Source organism: Pecten maximus, chromosome 8 (genome assembly GCF_902652985.1).
Source record: "Pecten maximus chromosome 8, xPecMax1.1, whole genome shotgun sequence".
In the NCBI taxonomy this organism is placed as follows: Eukaryota; Metazoa; Mollusca; class Bivalvia; order Pectinida; family Pectinidae; genus Pecten; species Pecten maximus.
Genome location: NC_047022.1, coordinates 44,918,274 through 44,936,490, shown reverse-complemented (window position 1 = coordinate 44,936,490; position 18,217 = coordinate 44,918,274). Strand labels below are relative to the sequence as shown.

The following is an 18,217-nucleotide window of genomic DNA, read 5'->3' as shown; positions in this document are numbered from 1 at the left end:
CAATTCTGTAGGACTTGAATGTAGCTGTTTACTAATGACCTTCCGAAGCGTCACTATCTCTATATATAGGAATGTACTGTTTTACCAGTACCTCGACCATATGACGATGTCACTGTCTCTATATAGAGGAATGTACTGTTTTACCAATACCTCGACCATATGACGATGTCACTGTCTCTATATAGAGGAATATACTGTCTTACCATACCTCGACCATATGACCACCACGATGGGGAATACATATAGGTGGAATCGAAGGGACAAACGAAAGGTACAACTATGAAATTAAGACATTTTACCACGAGGTAACTTGTATGGTAGATTCTTTTCCATAAAATGAAGTCATACGAAAGACGTGAAGGACAAGTAAGTACTAGAATGGTTCTACACCAGTCACAAACAAAATAAATGTCATATCAATTCGGCTAAACGTGATCTTGTAATAAATGTTCTTACTTTCTCTGTGTGTACATGGTCAGTAGTATCAGTGGCGATATCGTCCCCATTGGTCTCAGAGCTGAAGGCTTTTGCCTGAAATATTCACATTGATCAACTGTTAAATACGAAAATGACATTTAGTACCCCAGCCAAAGACTTTATAGTCATTAACTAGAGAAGACACCAGTCAACGTGTTAAATCATTAATTAACTCGGCTGTAAATAAGAAAACCACATACAGCTGTTTGACAACAAATTAATTATCAATTAAAAAATATAAACACTAGATGATTTCATGTATATGTTATGTCAATATGAGGAAGTGAGCATCATCCAGATAGTGTTTAACAGGTAGAATAATATCAAAAATTATCTTGTTTATAAATCTTTAAACCAAATACATTAATACCATCTGGAACAAATCATAATCATTAGTTATGAGATACACAATGTTGTTGATAGACTAATGTGTCAGTCTACATACGGTCCTATCTACGTCGCCGCCTGTTGCTATGTCAGATTGTTGTGGTAAGGTAAATGATACAGATCCGGACAGGTGGAAATCGTGTTCGGAGTGAGGCTGCGTTAGGGTGGTTCCATCTTCCTCTGGCTGAATGTCTTTACGAGTGGGTACATCTGAAGGCGTCCCTGTGGCGCCATATTTGGTGTTATCCTGCTCAGGCTTGCTGTTACTGGCTTTCCGTCTGGGCCTAGCCATTATCCGTAGAGAAAGCCATTTTAGTCTGAAGTAAGAAGATGTGACACTTTAAGTGAGTTGTTTGAATTTTTCTGTAACGAAAACAATGAATACTTATTTGCTTAACGTAACATATGATCTAGAATTTACTCAAATTATATTTCAGTCAAAACAAAATGTGCTAATAGAATATGAAATAATTAGTATACAGTAAGGCTTTATCCCCAATAAAATCTGTGATTATAAGTATGATGAAGATTTTTTCCTAATTAAATGTGTGATCATTAGCATACAGAAAAGATTTGTTCCTAATGAAATATGTGATAATTAGTATACAGGAAGGCTTTGTTCCTAATTATTTCGATAAGGAACGCTACCACTGCTAACAGGAGACATAAGAGTGAAACCAAATTAAGTTGAGGATAAACGGAAATTCGGGAAATAATTCACTGTCAAATAAACTTTTTGTTGTGATACTTACCTAGTTTAGTGTATGTATGTAACGATAAACCTTTGTGATATGGTATTCTGTAAGGCGTTGTGCTTGGAAAACTTTATCTATATAAAATGGAAATATTACGTTATTACGAGAAATCATGTTTGCACAGTTCATACCACACAATCAATCAAGTGTGCCCTTAAGGTATCGCGTGTGTCCTACAGGTGTCATATTGATTAGAAACGAATTCATTATAGAGCATAGGTAGATCTCTTTTTTTTAATTGATAGATAACGGTTCTCTTCTGGGTTTCCCGACAGTAAATAATTGCTGGCCAAATATTGATATTCCTTGTCAAGTAGCAGGTAATTTTATAAATAGAATATTCCCCCGCCACTTATAAATACAATCCACTACATGTAGGTATAAATCTATATTACCAAATTGTGCTACCAGGAAGAATATTGTCCGTTACCTATAAGGATATACAATATCAACAGTCAGTGCTTAATTAAAATAGCATTAGCCGTTTAAATATATTTAAGGGCCTAACATGTTGACGTCTATGAGTGGACGGAAACCTAAAAAAAACGTCTAAATGGGGGAAGTACAAATACAACATAATTCAATAATTTATGAAATAGTTTTTTTAACATTCCCTCCTTTACTTATACATTTGTTAAGACCCAATTTGATATTCTTCGGCTTGATTTCTGGATTGCCATAACTTTGGTCCCTATCATCACTGACGAGTCTTACAAGGACGAAACAACTTATGATGTCTCTACCATCACTGACGAGTCTTACGAAGACGAAACAACTTATGATGTCTCTACCATCACTGAACAGTCTTACGAGGATGGGACCATTTATGATGGCAGTAATTATATATAAGTTTAAGACAACCAAAGAAGAATTTATGTCACAAGTGTGGTAAAATGTATAATTATGTATATATTTATATCGTTTTACAATGCGCCTTCAAAGAATAAGTAAGGTATCAGTTATGGTGTGAAGAATTTCGCATACAATAATGTACTAATTGGTAGCAAAATTATATATGAACTGAATACGTGAGAGAATGCGGACTGCCGACTGGTATCGGTAAAGTACATTTCAAAAATTCTGAACAAATATTACGAATACTCACCTTAATATACTTTTTTTTAAATACAATCCTTATAAAATTTGTATGTATTATTGTGATAATATGTTATTAATTGTGAGAGGAAGCACTCTTACGTGGTCTGCTACACACGTGTTTCTTCTCCGGTTGTGTGTATACAAAGTTTTACTTCCGGTATTGCGCATCGGAAATCTTTATAATTTTACACGCAAGAAAATCTTATCCTCTGGTTTGTTAATCTGTCAGAACTAAAATTTACTATATTCGTGATTTTGTAAGCCTTTTACATCGTTTTTATTAGAACATAAGTAACATTTTCTATGTCTCGTAGTCCCGCGATTTACGATCCTTTCGATCCTCTCGGACTTTTTCATACTGCGTAGCGATGTAAACAAATGGTGGCCCAGTTGTGTTTTCCCCTGGGACACAACAAATTTTCGATAGGGTAAGGAACATCCAATCATTTTGAATCAAACCAAAATTCTAGTATGTATATTGAAATCTCGGATAAACGTTCACTTTCAAAAATTCTGCGTTACTGTAAAGACCACGTAGGTTGCTGCTTTGAAAGTCGGCAGCTTCAAAACTATTTTTAAAAGGTTACAGTAACGATATGTTTTAGACCCGGAAAATCATTTGTAACATCATCATGGCAGAAATTATTAATATCAGGAATTTTCTAAATATACCAAACGATGTTGTTCTCAGCGAGGAAACACTTTCAAGACTTCGGGACATTGTTAAAAGTTCTACATCTTTAGGCCATGCATTGTTCTGTATTCGCCTGGACTGTGCCGCATTTTGTGATGGGTGTTATTTCTGTGACAACTCAAAAAACACAGCGTAAATTTTGGACATCACCTTATTACTCTCGCTAAAACAAGAATTTCGGCATTTTGGACTTTAATACAAAACAAGATATCTTTGGATTCATCATCATTTTGGACTTCAGCTAAAACAATCAACATTTTTATAATTTATCAAAATGGAGTCAATGGACACAGATATGAAAAAGGTAGAGACATGGGCTATTCACAAAAAGATCACCATGGAGTCTCTAAAAATATTATTTGGCCTTGGCTTCCAATCTATGGAAGCGCTTTCCTGCCTAAGTCCAGAAGACTTGTCCAAAGTTAAAATACCTGTAGGACAGGCAAAGCTCATAATTAAGGCGGTGAAGCAGACCTTCATCTCGGAACAAGCCCGGCAACCCGAAAAACAAACGACAAACCAGGAAGAGGACAACGACCAAGATCATAACAGTGGTCATGAGGACCTTTCCCAGGATCAGGACATTCTCGTGAGGGAAGTCCTGTCAAACCTCCAAAGAGCACAAGGACAGCAGGGAGGTGGACCACTAAGACAAGAGACACCAGCACAGATATTGCAAGGTGGGTACTCATGGCAAGATCCCCAGGTCCACCTAAAATCTCTCAATCAGACTCGTGATGGTGGGTGTTTGGACATCACTGATTTTGTAAATGGGGGGTTGCAGACTGAGAAGGTTGTGTCTGAAAATGATGATTTTCAATTTGTATATAAAACTGGACCACTTAAACCCAAACTTGAAAATATATCTCTGACTCAGTGGTCCAATGCAAATTTGGCAATTTTGTATAAATTAGTCCAGGATAGTATTTTACCCAAAGATAATGTATTTGACTATCTGTCACACACATCCAGAATCTATCGTTTGATATCATCGCATGAGATGGTGTCTGTCTTTCTGTACGATAGGGAGTATAGGCGCCTTCAACATGCACACAAATTCCGTTGGGGCACTGCTGTGTCCCACCTATCAGATGAGTTTTTACGACTCAGACATTCTCAGCCTTCTCAGTCAGCAACACAGAAGAAAAAATTTTCTTCTAATTCAAGCTCAGCAAAATTTGCTAATTTTACTCCCCAGGGAAAGGAGATCTGCAAAAAATTTAATTCAAAAGGGGGTTGTCTGAGCCAATCATGCAAATATGAACATGTTTGTTCTATGCCAGGCTGCTTTGCTGCGCATGAAAGGGGTAGCCATGCTTCAAAAAACTAGTTAAAGTTAAGCCCTCACCAAGTTTGAACTTCGCAGCCTGGGAAAATGAATTAAAAAATGATGTAGACAAGAATTATATCCTAAATGGAATTAAAAATGGTTTTGACATAATTGATCCTTCATCAAACCCTACCCCTGTACTTTTAAGAAACCACCCCTCTGCAAGAATTTCAGGTCCACTATATCAGAAAGCAACAGACCAAATTTTGACAGAGATTGAAAATGGGAACTATGTTGAAGTCCCTAACCCACCAAAGGTCATAAGCCCTTTGGGGGTCATACCAAAACCTGATGGGGGCGTCAGGTTGATACATGACTGTAGTAGACCTGAAGGATCAGCAGTAAATGATTATGTTACTGACATTCCCAAGCACAAGTTTAGTACTGTTGATTCTGCTGCAAGACTGGTCTCACCAGACTGTTATATGGCAAAAGTAGACCTTAAAAGTGCTTACCGGGTAGTCCCAATTAGTCAAAAAAGTCAGATGGTAACTGGCATTCATTGGGAATTTAAAGATAGTACTCGTTACTTTATAGATACAAAATTACCATTTGGCTCTCGTTTAGCACCTAGTATCTTTCATAGACTTTCCCAGGCTGTGATTCGTATCATGAACCGTAAGGGTTTTCGTAACATAGTAGCATACTTGGACGACTTCTTTATCTGTGAATTATCTAAGGAACAATGCATGTATACCTTGAATACCTTATTATACCTCTTACGAAGGTTGGGATTCATGATTAGCTGGAACAAAGTTGTCGATCCATCCCGCACTTTAACTTTTCTGGGTATTGAGATAGATTCCCATGAAATGCATCTAAGGCTTCCTAATGAGAAGCTTCAAGCACTTAAGTCAGATCTGGACATTTTCAGTTCTCGTCGTCGTGCAACCAAAAAGCAACTGCAATCTTTAGTAGGCAAATTAAACTGGGCATCATCAGTAGTGTATGGCGGGAGAGTTTTCCTTCGCAGGCTGATAAATGCTATCTGCACCCTCAAAAAAGATTCTCATAAACTCCGGTTTAATGCAGACGTCCTCCGGGACTTAGCTTGGTGGCATACCTTCCTTCAAACCTTTAACGGTAAATCCCTCCTATTAAACAAAGTCCCTGTTACGAATATATACACAGATGCTTGTAATGAAGGGGCAGGTGGACATTGGGGCAATGACTGGTTTTATTCCAACTGGTCATCTGACATCCCTGGTGCTAAACAAATGCACATAAATGAGAAGGAAGTTTTAGCTGTATGCCTTGCAGCACATTACTGGGCTCCGGCCTGGGCTAATAAGCGGATTATTGTCTATTCGGACAATATGGTCACTGTATCAAGCATAAATAAATGCACGTCTCGAAATCCTATTGTTATGCGGTTTCTCAGATATCTTTTCTGGCTATCGGCCACACATAATTTCCATTTGTCATCCAGACATATAAAGGGGAAACATAATTGTTTAGCAGATTGTGTGTCACGATTACATGAACAGAAAGCGTTTCACACATTTTTATCATTACTCCAACCTCCAGTCCCTATTTTCTCTTGGTTATACCATATGTCTATCAAGTCTCTTTCCCTTCTTTTATCTAGGCACGACTTTAAATACCAAGAGGCTGGATGAGCAAGTATCCCTCTTAAGGGCTAACGCCTTGGCTTCTTCTACAAGACGCACATACTGTACCTATCTAGATACATATCTCAAGTTCTGTGGGGACCATGCTATAAAACCAGTGCCTATTTCTACTGCGGATTTAGGACGGTACATTGCCTTCCTATCATTCCGCCTACAATTCTCCTCAATAAGGAATTACCTGTCAGCTGTAAGACTTCTACATCTGGAAGTTGGCTTAAACAACCCTATTGACAATTATTTCACCAACAGTCTCTTAAGAGGAGCTCGTAGAGTCCTGGGTGACTCTACTTGTCCAAAACTTCCTATAACACCAAACATACTATTACAAATTTTATCACAACTGGACCTTCATGCACCACGTGATATATGTTTCTGGGCGGCTTGTTTGGTAGCCTTTTTCTCCTTCTTTAGGAAGTCTAACTTACTCGCTCCTTCTTTAAAGGAATTTAGTCCCGAGAAACACTTGAGTCGTCATAATGTACTATTCAGCTCAAAGGGGGTAGTCCTTCATGTCAATTGGTCAAAAACTATACAGTTTCGAGAAAGAACACTCTCTGTCCCACTACCATTAATCATGTCTTCCCCCCTTTGCCCAACACAAGCTATCCTGCTTTTATTCAGGCTTTGTCCCACCCAGGATAAGATGATACCTGTTTTTATGTTTTCAACCCCAGGGGGTCCTAGGCTGCTAAATTACAACACATTTCTCTCCCGCCTACATCAATGCCTTAGGAACATAGGAATAGACCATACTAAGTATTCAGGCCATAGCTTTAGACGCGGGGGTGCATCCTTTGCGCTTGAATGTGGACTACCCTCAGAACTTATTCAGGCGCAAGGTGATTGGAGAAGTGATGCATATAAAAACTACATAGATCCTTCCTTGGCACATCGTCAGCGTCTCAGTAATTCCCTTGGGGAGGCTATTAAAAGAAAATTTTAAGGAAAATCAAGTATCTATGTCCTGAATCTTGCCATGAATACCTACACTTGATATATACATATGCATGTGCTATATATGAACAGTGAACTGTAAAATGTATATTGGACAGTGACTATATACTTTTCATATTGGACGGTGACATGTGGTGTTACTTGTGTGTATATTCTATGGACATTATGTGAAAGTACATGTATCTGATACCTGTGGATTATAACCATACGTGCTGAGGACCCAACTTAGGGTTGCCTCAAAGGAACATTGAACCCTTATATGTTGGATATATGCAGTGGACTTTATCAGGAATAATCTCGTACTCCTGTGCAGTGTGTCATTATATAGACAATGGGCCTGCATTTGATCATGGAACGAGATCCCAGCACTTTTCACCGAACATATTTCTCAATATTTTATTTTCATCTGTATTTATGACACTTTTTATCTAGTCACTACATAATTATAACTACACTACACAGGTTTGGGTGTTTGGACAATTAACTACATGGTTTATTACATGTTTTTCCTCTAAATGTATCTGTATTAATTATGAATATGTTACGTATTCCTTTATGCAATATTATGTAATCTTAGTCAGATTATGTAATGACAGATAATTTACGCAATATTACGTAACAATGACAATACAGTAATAAACCTTAGCTATCACCCAAACCTGATGGTCTTTCTAGTTTTAATTCATTTACAACATTAGTGGGAAGCAGAAAGTTTGTACAAGAAACTTTCTACTTGCATCTGCCTGACGATTGAACTATTAATGTATGTATTATTGTGATAATATGTTATTAATTGTGAGAGGAAGCACTCTTACGTGGTCTGCTACACACGTGTTTCTTCTCCGGTTGTGTGTATACAAAGTTTTACTTCCGGTATTGCGCATCGGAAATCTTTATAATTTTACACGCAAGAAAATCTTATCCTCTGGTTTGTTAATCTGTCAGAACTAAAATTTACTATATTCGTGATTTTGTAAGCCTTTTACATCGTTTTTATTAGAACATAAGTAACATTTTCTATGTCTCGTAGTCCCGCGATTTACGATCCTTTCGATCCTCTCGGACTTTTTCATACTGCGTAGCGATGTAAACAAATGGTGGCCCAGTTGTGTTTTCCCCTGGGACACAACAAATTTTCGATAGGGTAAGGAACATCCAATCATTTTGAATCAAACCAAAATTCTAGTATGTATATTGAAATCTCGGATAAACGTTCACTTTCAAAAATTCTGCGTTACTGTAAAGACCACGTAGGTTGCTGCTTTGAAAGTCGGCAGCTTCAAAACTCTACCTCTCCCACCCACCCTTTATTATAATTCTCTTATGTTAGAAAATGTCAATTATTTGTATCTGTAGAGTAGGTTAATGTGTGTTATGTAGAAGTAGACTTTGTGATTGTATCAGTAGTTTAGAGAGTCAAGCTAGGGTTCCTTTGTCCAGGACAATTAACTACATGGTTTATTACATGTTTTTCCTCTAAATGTATCTGTATTAATTATGAATATGTTACGTATTCCTTTATGCAATATTATGTAATCTTAGTCAGATTATGTAATGACAGATAATTTACGCAATATTACGTAACAATGACAATACAGTAATAAACCTTAGCTATCACCCAAACCTGATGGTCTTTCTAGTTTTAATTCATTTACAACATTAGTGGGAAGCAGAAAGTTTGTACAAGAAACTTTCTACTTGCATCTGCCTGACGATTGAACTATTAATAGTCATATTGTATGCTGCAAATGTACTGTAATTATATCAAGTGTCCTGTTTATTATTGTAACTACGTCATTCGATTAATAAAATATTCTCTAAGGAAGAAAGAAAGAGAATAGTACTTACCTAGTCTAGTGTATATGTTAGGATCAAGCGTTGAAGCCTGGTGATCTGTATGGTGATGTGTTTGGAACACCTCTCCTATATAACAGAGTGAGACGGAATTCCGTTATGACATAAGCTAATGTTTACGCGGTTCAGACTACACAATCACGCATGTCCTACAGGTGTCATATTGATTACAGACGAGTTCATTTCAGAGCACGGGTAGATATGTTGTTTTGTTTTGAATGGATAGATAACGATTATGTTTCCGAAAGTAATTGATTGATGGCCAAATATGGATATTCTTTGCCAAGTGGCAGTTAATTTCATAAATATGATATGATCCCACCACCTATATATCTGTAATACCAAATTGAGCTTCCTAGAAGTATATCTATAGAAGTAGGTATAGATAAATCATAAGAGTCCGTTACCAATAAGTATATACAATGTCAACAGTCAGTGCTTGAAATAGCATTAGTCATTTAAATTTAATATCAGTCGTTATGACAACATTGACTGCCTGTGTAGTCACCTAATCCCTCCAAAAACGCTAAGCCGAAAACATTTATAAAAAATAAATTGGATAACCCAACAAATAGTCAGTCTATATTTAAATATAACGTGATAAAATGAATATCATAAGGTTAAAAACTAGGAAGATAAAACGCGATCTTAAAATATCGATATCAATTAATTTAATATTATATTCTGAGCTGAGTATTAACTAAAATGTCTGATGTGATTCTGAATCACATTACATTCGATATTGTATCTCCCTCTTATTTAGAAGTATAGTATTCATAATGCACTGGTCACCTTGATAAAAATAAAATGGATAATCAATCTATTTTAAAACTTACGCAATCAAGAACAGATATGAATAGGTAAAAAGATAAAAGATAGCACGTGTCCTCAACAATCCTGTTTAATACTAGCGACTATGGACCCCGGGTTTGTTCTACTCAGCTATTATTTATAACTTTTTAGCTGGTCATGTTGGACAACGTGCGCTTTATTAATACTACATCGTAATATACTCTCGTCAAAACTAAACTTCCTTATAATTACTCATAAGTAAAGAAAGTTCTTTGCAGTTATCCGTGCCATCATATCATCTATTTTTAGATCTTACGAAACAGAACGTTAGTACATATTACCTTGGTACTTAAACTATTAGTTTAGAATTTTAATTTCAAAATATTTTATTAACAATACACATATAAAATACAGTATTGTCAAAAGAATGAGACAACAGGCTAAGCATATATACTGTATAAGTCTTCCTCTGAAGATATTCCGGTTGGACCTGGCAGAAAGATGCTATGTTCCATATCTAGATACTAAATTAATGATATATTGCTAAAAAAGCAATATTGGTCACTAAATAGACGGTAGTATAGTATTAGTTATATCAAAAATAGAAATAATTTCAATTAATGGAATAATTTTCCAAAATAGAATTGGTCAATAGTTCGAGTTGAAACCTAATATATCAATGCCAGACCCAAAAATGAAAACTGGTATGAAATAGATACATATATATTAACACTTATATGCTGCAAATATTATATGCAGTCCTTCATGTCCCCTATACATGCAGCAACGGTCATAATATAAACCGGGAGTTAGATACTGTACAACCAGAATTAATAACACTGTACCAAACAGCTGTCTCGACATTTAATTACTGGTCAATGTTGTCAAGGGCCTAAAATGTTGATCTCTAGGAGTGGATGGAAACCTAAAATGGGGGAAGTTATAAATTCAACATAGTTCAAGAATTTACGAAATAGTGTGATTATAACATTCCCTCCTTCACTGATACATTTGTTAAAACCCGTTTTGATATTCTTCGGCTTGACTTCTGGATTGCCATATCTTTGGTCCCTACCATCACTGACGAATCATAATATTCATCTATCGAATATCTTCTAAGCAAATAATTCATAACATATCTGATAAATGTTTAAAATCTGTACTCTGATATAACTTGTGACACTGGTTGACATTGCGCCGTGAATAATTGAACAAATGGGAGTGTACACGTACATACGATAACGTCGGTTAGTAGTGTTGTAAGGTCACACAGCTGATTCATTTACACAGACATTCTGATATGTCTAGATCAACACAACAATGGATAGCATGACTTCCTCGTTACTTAGTTTTGTGAAATCATTATAAATAAGCCTATGTGTCGCCACAGATTAATGTAGGAGAGAAATATATATTCAACTTAATATCAACTTATTGGTCACTAGTCGAAACACACATGTGTTATTGAAGTCAATCCCGAAATAAAACCTATTTTCACTGCTGAACTTTGTACCGAGAAATTAGGAATTTCTATCACTTGAAAATTTCCAATCGACTTGCATTCTAAATACTAGATCAGAGTGTATTTAATGTTAAAAAAAAATATTATGACAACTGTAAGTCAACATGTCAGAGAATACACCATTGTTCTAATACTAACGTATTGGTTATTGTATTTCGTTAGCCCGGATCATTATCGAAGCAGTTCGCTGTTCACTGGAAATTTTCTCTGTCACTTGGAAATTTCCTCTCGGATGACGTCCTTAATATTAGATAAGAATGTATTTATAGAACTATTGGCCCTAGTTAAAATGTGAAGAAGTATCTGATAAAATCACGGATTACTAATATTAACTTGGTGTCCATATCCGTAGTTGGGTCGGATGATAGTTACGATTGACGTGCCATATTCTATTTACAACATGTGGTGTATCTATCCAGTTGGTGTAATTAACTGGTATATAATGTACTGGTAGTGTAATAAACTGGTCTATAATGTACTGGTAGTGTAATTAACTGGTATGTAATGTAAAGGTAGTGTAACTAACTGGTCTATAACGTACTGGTAGTGTAAATAACTGGTATATAATGTACTGGTAGTGTAAATAACTGGTATATAATGTACTGGTAGTGTAATTAACTGGTATATAATGTACTGGTAGTGTAATTAACTGGTATATAATGTACTGGTAGTGTAAATAACTGGTATATAATGTACTGGTAGTGTAATTAACTGGTATATAATGTACTGGTAGTGTAATTAACAGGTATATAATGTACTGGTAGTGTAATTAACAGGTACATAATGTGGTATATAATGTACTGGTAGTGTAATTAACAGGTACATAATGTACTGGTGTTGTAATTCAGACACTTGGCATTACGCCATTTTTTTAAACATCAGAATCCATAGTTTTTTCATTAAAGAAGGTTTGGTACAATATATGTATTCTATTTCAATTGTATTATTTGATATAACTTTTTCTTTTCTTCTCTGTATACATTCATGCACATTCATTTACTTTTTGTTTTTCTTTTTCGTATGTTCATCATGTTCAAAGTAAATCAAATATCGTATCATACAATGCACTAAGTATCACAAATGATTAACGTTGTACTCATATAATTGTCCCATCTTCCGATGTTATGAATTAAACCAATTGTTGTATGATTTTGTTTGTTGGCTCTTATAATAGCATTACTGAACTTTTTTCAATAGGTTTGTTATCTTATAAAAGAATGATTGTTGAATATGATACCCATTGTCACACTTTAGCCCTTCAGAGTATTATCAGAATTTATCTAGTACCCCACGATGTGGTATAACTGATTGATGGTAGAATTTATCTAGTACTCCACACTCTGGTATAACTGATTGATGGTAGAATTTATCTAGTACTCCACACTCTGATATAACTGATTGATGATAGAATTTATCTAGTACACCACACTCCGGTATAACTAATTGATGGTAGAATTTATCTAGTACCCCACACTCTGGTATAACTGATTGATGGTATAATTTATTTAGTACCCCACACTCTGGTATAACTGATTGATGGTAGAATTTACCTAGTACCCCACACTCTGGTATAACTGATTGATGGTATAATTTATCTAGTACCCCATACTCTGGTATAACTGATTGATGGTATAATTTACCTAGTACCCCATACTCTGGTATAACTGATTGATGGTAGAATTTATCTAGTACTCCACACTCTGGTATAACTGATTGATGATAGAATTTACCTAGTACCCCACACTCTGGTATAACTGATTGATGGTATAATTTACCTAGTACCCCATACTCTGGTATAACTGATTGATGGTAGAATTTATCTAGTACTCCACACTCTGGTATAACTGATTGATGATAGAATTTATCTAGTACACCACACTCCGGTATAACTAATTGATGGTAGAATTTATCTATTACCTCACACTCTGATATAACTGATTGATGGTATAATTTATTTAGTACCCCACACTCCGGTATAACTAATTGATGGTAGAATTTATCTAGTACCCCACACTCTGGTATAACTGATTGATGGTATAATTTATCTAGTACTCCACAATCTGGTGTAACTGATTGATGGTATAATTTATCTAGTACACCACACTCCGGTATAACTGATTGATGGTATAATTTATCTAGTACCCCACATTCTGGTATAACTGATTGATGGTAGAATTTATCTAGTACCCCACACTCTGGTATAACTGATTGATGGTATAATCATCTAGTACCCCACACTCTGGTATAACTGATTGATGGTATAATTTATCTAGTAAACCACACTCTGGTATAACTGATTGATGGTATAATTTATCTAGTACCCCACATCCTGGTATAACTAATTGATGGTAGAATTTATCTTGTACCCCACACTCTGGTATAACTGATTGATGGTAGAATTTATCTTATACCCCACACTATGGTATAACTGATTGATGGTATACTTTATCTAGTGCCCTACACTCTGGTATAACTGATTGATGGTAGAAATTATCTATTACCCCTCACTCTGATATAACTGATTGATGGTAGAATTTATCTAGTACTCCACACTCTGGTATAACTGATTGATGGTAGAATTTATCTGTACCCCACACTCTGGTATAACTGATTGACGGTAGAATTTATCTAGTACCCCACATTCTGGTGTAACTGATTTATAGTAGAATTTATTTAGTACCTCACTCTGGTATAACTGATTGATGGTATAATTTATCTAGTACCTCACAATCTGGTATAACTGATTGATGGTAGAATTTATCTAGTACCCCACACTCTGGTATAACTGATTGATGATAGAATTTATCTAGTACCCCACACTCTGGTATAACTGATTGATGGTAGAATTTATCTAGTACTCCACACTCTGATATAACTGATTGATGATAGAATTTATCTAGTACACCACACTCCGGTATAACTAATTGATGGTAGAATTTATCTAGTACCCCACACTCTGGTATAACTGATTGATGGTATAATTTATTTAGTACCCCACACTCTGGTATAACTGATTGATGGTAGAATTTATCTAGTACTCCACACTCTGGTATAACTGATTGATGATAGAATTTATCTAGTACACCACACTCCGGTATAACTAATTGATGGTAGAATTTATCTATTACCTCACACTCTGATATAACTGATTGATGGTATAATTTATTTAGTACCCCACACTCCGGTATAACTAATTGATGGTAGAATTTATCTAGTACCCCACACTCTGGTATAACTGATTGATGGTAGAATTTATCTAGTACTCCACAATCTGGTGTAACTGATTGATGGTATAATTTATCTAGTACACCACACTCCGGTATAACTGATTGATGGTATAATTTATCTAGTACCCCACATTCTGGTATAACTGATTGATGGTAGAATTTATCTAGTACCCGACACTCTGGTATAACTGATTGATGGTAGAATTTATCTAGTACCCCACACTCTGGTATAACTGATTGATGGTAGAATTTATCTAGTACCCCACACTCTGGTATAACTGATTGATGGTAGAATTTATCTAGTACCTCACTCTGGTATAACTGATTGATGGTAGAATTTATCTAGTACCCCACACTCTGGTATAATTGATTGATGGTGGAATTTATCTAGTACCCCATACTCTGGTATAACTGATTGATGGTAGAATTTATCTAGTATCCCTCACTCTGGTATAACTGATTGATGGTATAATTTATCTAGTACCCCACACTCTGGTATAATTGATTGATGGTGGAATTTATCTAGTACCCCATACTCTGGTATAACTGATTGATGGTAGAATTTATCTAGTAAACCACACTCTGGTCTAACTGATTGATGGTATAATGTATCTGATATCCCACACTCTGCCTTAACCTAACACTAGTAACAGACTTCAAAATGGTTAATACGCAATCTACAAAATGGCTGATACACAATCTACACAATGGCTAATACACAATCCACAAAATGGCTAATACACAATGGACTCACTGTAGAATGTAATCATTCTTTAGTTGTTCTATCGAATACATATCTACTTTTAGATATAGAATGAAATCACAAAGGATACTACATATATATCAAGTTTTATCCTGCAACTGCCACCGCATTGTCGGAATACACCCACCGTATATATTTTTGCTGTATACGGCAGTGACGGAAAACAGCTGTATTTTGGAATCCTAGCACGCGCGTCAGTTCGACTGACCTACTTCAAAGTGAAACTACGTTTGAAAGGCGAACATATTTCTGTCATTTTTGACACCGTTTCACTTAAAAATGATTATTTTTGATGATTATTTTGATGACTGTTGCAGGATAAATAGAATACATGGTCAGTGTCTTAAAATATAAGCTGTATTTTTGGCTCGGGACAGAAAGACAAAAGTGGCTCGCCAAGGCTCGCCACTTTTGTCTTTCTTTACCCTCGCCAAAATACAGCTTATATTTTAAGACACTGACCATGTATTCTCTATATATTTTCGATGTGATAGCTACAATGTCGTATAAGGAAGTATCCGCCATTGTTAACATAACATGGACTGTTTGTGTCACAAACGAACTACATACTGCTAGTGGAATCAACGACATTTTGATATAGGGTAGATTTCTATGTCCAGTATGTCCTGTATGTAGAACAAAATCTAAACGAATGAATGTAAAATATTTAAGATTAGTGTTTATGTTTATAAACATGACTTACCGTACGCTGCGTGTTGAACAAAGACTGAACGGGTAGGATTATGCAATGACACAATATCACGTGATCATATGATTGAAAAGAATTTTTCGACCAATCACATTTGAGTACCATGAAAACAATGAAAAATTAATTATAGCCATATGACGGGGTTAGATGTTTTCTCTGTGTGGAATCTAACTCAACCAACATACTAATCTATAAAATAACAGTACAGCCATATGACGGGGTTAGATGTTCTCTCTTTGTGGAATTTAAGTCAACCCTCATACTAATCTATAAATTTGTTTTTTTCTGCTGATTATAAAATTAATCAAGTATGAGTTGGTCACTCAAAGTCAAGATTGTGAACACATGGGAACCTTGATCATAATAGAATATTATCATCTCAGACTGATCGATGGGGGATAACTCCTATGTTATTCTAGATACAATGTTAGTACAAGTCTATACAATTGACCACTAACAGACACTTTATTCGAGCAGGGGTGCTTAATCATACTATAACATTTTCATTAAAATTAAAATCAAATCTGAAACAACATAATTTAGAACGAAGCTGATGGTGTAAATACAAACAAAGAAAGAAACAAACAAAATTAAGGGATCTATTAAAATCAAAACTGCATAATTAAATGTTGATAACTTCCCAAAAACAAATGTCCATTAGTCTATATTGGTAAGTGAGATCATTTCTCATAAGTAATACAATAATTGAAATACCAGAATTCACTTGACTTAACTCTTAATATAAACCAACAATTCCATAAAATCGGAAACACTCGTGTATGAACTTAATGATACACTTCTTTATTGGCTGATAAAAGTAACCTAGAGAACGATAAATCAAATACTTCTTACACATATTCAATCACCGGAAGGCTCATCGAGTAAATGTTTTAGATATAACAATCATTACCCCAATCACCAGTACTACCAGAGGACTTCAGAAGCGGCGGCTTGGGCAGCTGACGTTGCCCCGTCTTGTTGGAATGGCTGATTATTAAACTGAAAAAGGGAAAGCTTATAATGAGAAAATCCCAAAAATTGTCTCTGAATAAGGGGAATTAAATTTCTCTTACTACCAAGAATAACTAAAAACGGGACATAAAAGATGGCCTGAACATCCCAAATCCTGAAAATCGTCTCTGGATCAGGAGAATTAGATTTTTCTTACTAATAGGAGTAGCCAAAACAGTACAGAAAATATGTCCTGGTATGTCTCTAGATAAGGGGAATTAAATTTCTCTTACTACCAGGAGAAGCCAAAATGGAGCAGAAAAGATATCCTGGAATGACATCTAACAAGTAATAGTAAGCTCCATACGAAGGGTATACAGGTATAACCCAGGACAACAGCCTGGCATCCCTCCAACGGGAGGTTCTATGGTGAAAGGAGGGGTGGACCAAGGGCCAAAAGCATGGTATCTCTCCGACGGGAGGTTCTATGGTGAAAGGAGGGGTGGACCAAGGGCCAAAAGCATGGTATCTCTCCGACGGGAGGTTCTATGGTGAAAGGAGGGGTGGACCAAGGGCCAAAAGCATGGTATCTCTCCGACGGGAGGTTCTTTGGTGAAAGGAGGGGTGGACCAAGGGCCAAAAGCATGGTATCTCTCCGACGGGAGGTTCTATGGTGAAAGGAGGGGTGGACCAAGGGCCAAAAGCATGGTATCTCTCCGACGGGAGGTTCTATGGTGAAAGGATGGGTGGACCAAGGGCCAAAAGCATGGTATCTCTCCGACGGGAGGTTCTATGGTGAAAGGAGGGGTGGACCAAGGGCCAAAAGAATGGTATCTCTCCAACGGGAGGTTCTAGGATGGAAGGTGTGAACCAATGGTCCCCAAACCTGGAAATCTTGCAGAAAGAGGTTCTATGATGAACTGATGGGTTAAACCAGGGCCTCAAACCCGACACCCCTCAAACAAAAGGTTCTGTGATGAATAGATGGTTGAACCCGTTTCCCCAAACTTGGCATTCCGCCAACAATAGGTTCTTTGACGGAGGGAGGGGTGAACGCAGGGCTCCAAAATTGG

At 36.2% G+C, this 18,217-nt stretch overlaps 1 protein-coding gene across 1 annotated transcript; it reads right to left on the bottom strand.

Annotated features, from left to right (window-relative positions):
• Window positions 1–456: 456 nt before the first annotated feature.
• LOC117333649 lies at window positions 457–16,236 on the bottom strand (the record flags this gene model as incomplete). The annotated part of the gene is given in 5 exon segments (XM_033893054.1): window positions 457–531; window positions 923–1,181; window positions 1,617–1,693; window positions 9,175–9,249; window positions 16,188–16,236. Coding segments are annotated over 2 exon segments (309 nt in total), but the record flags the coding sequence as incomplete, so codon positions are not given.
• Window positions 16,237–18,217: the final 1,981 nt, after the last annotated feature.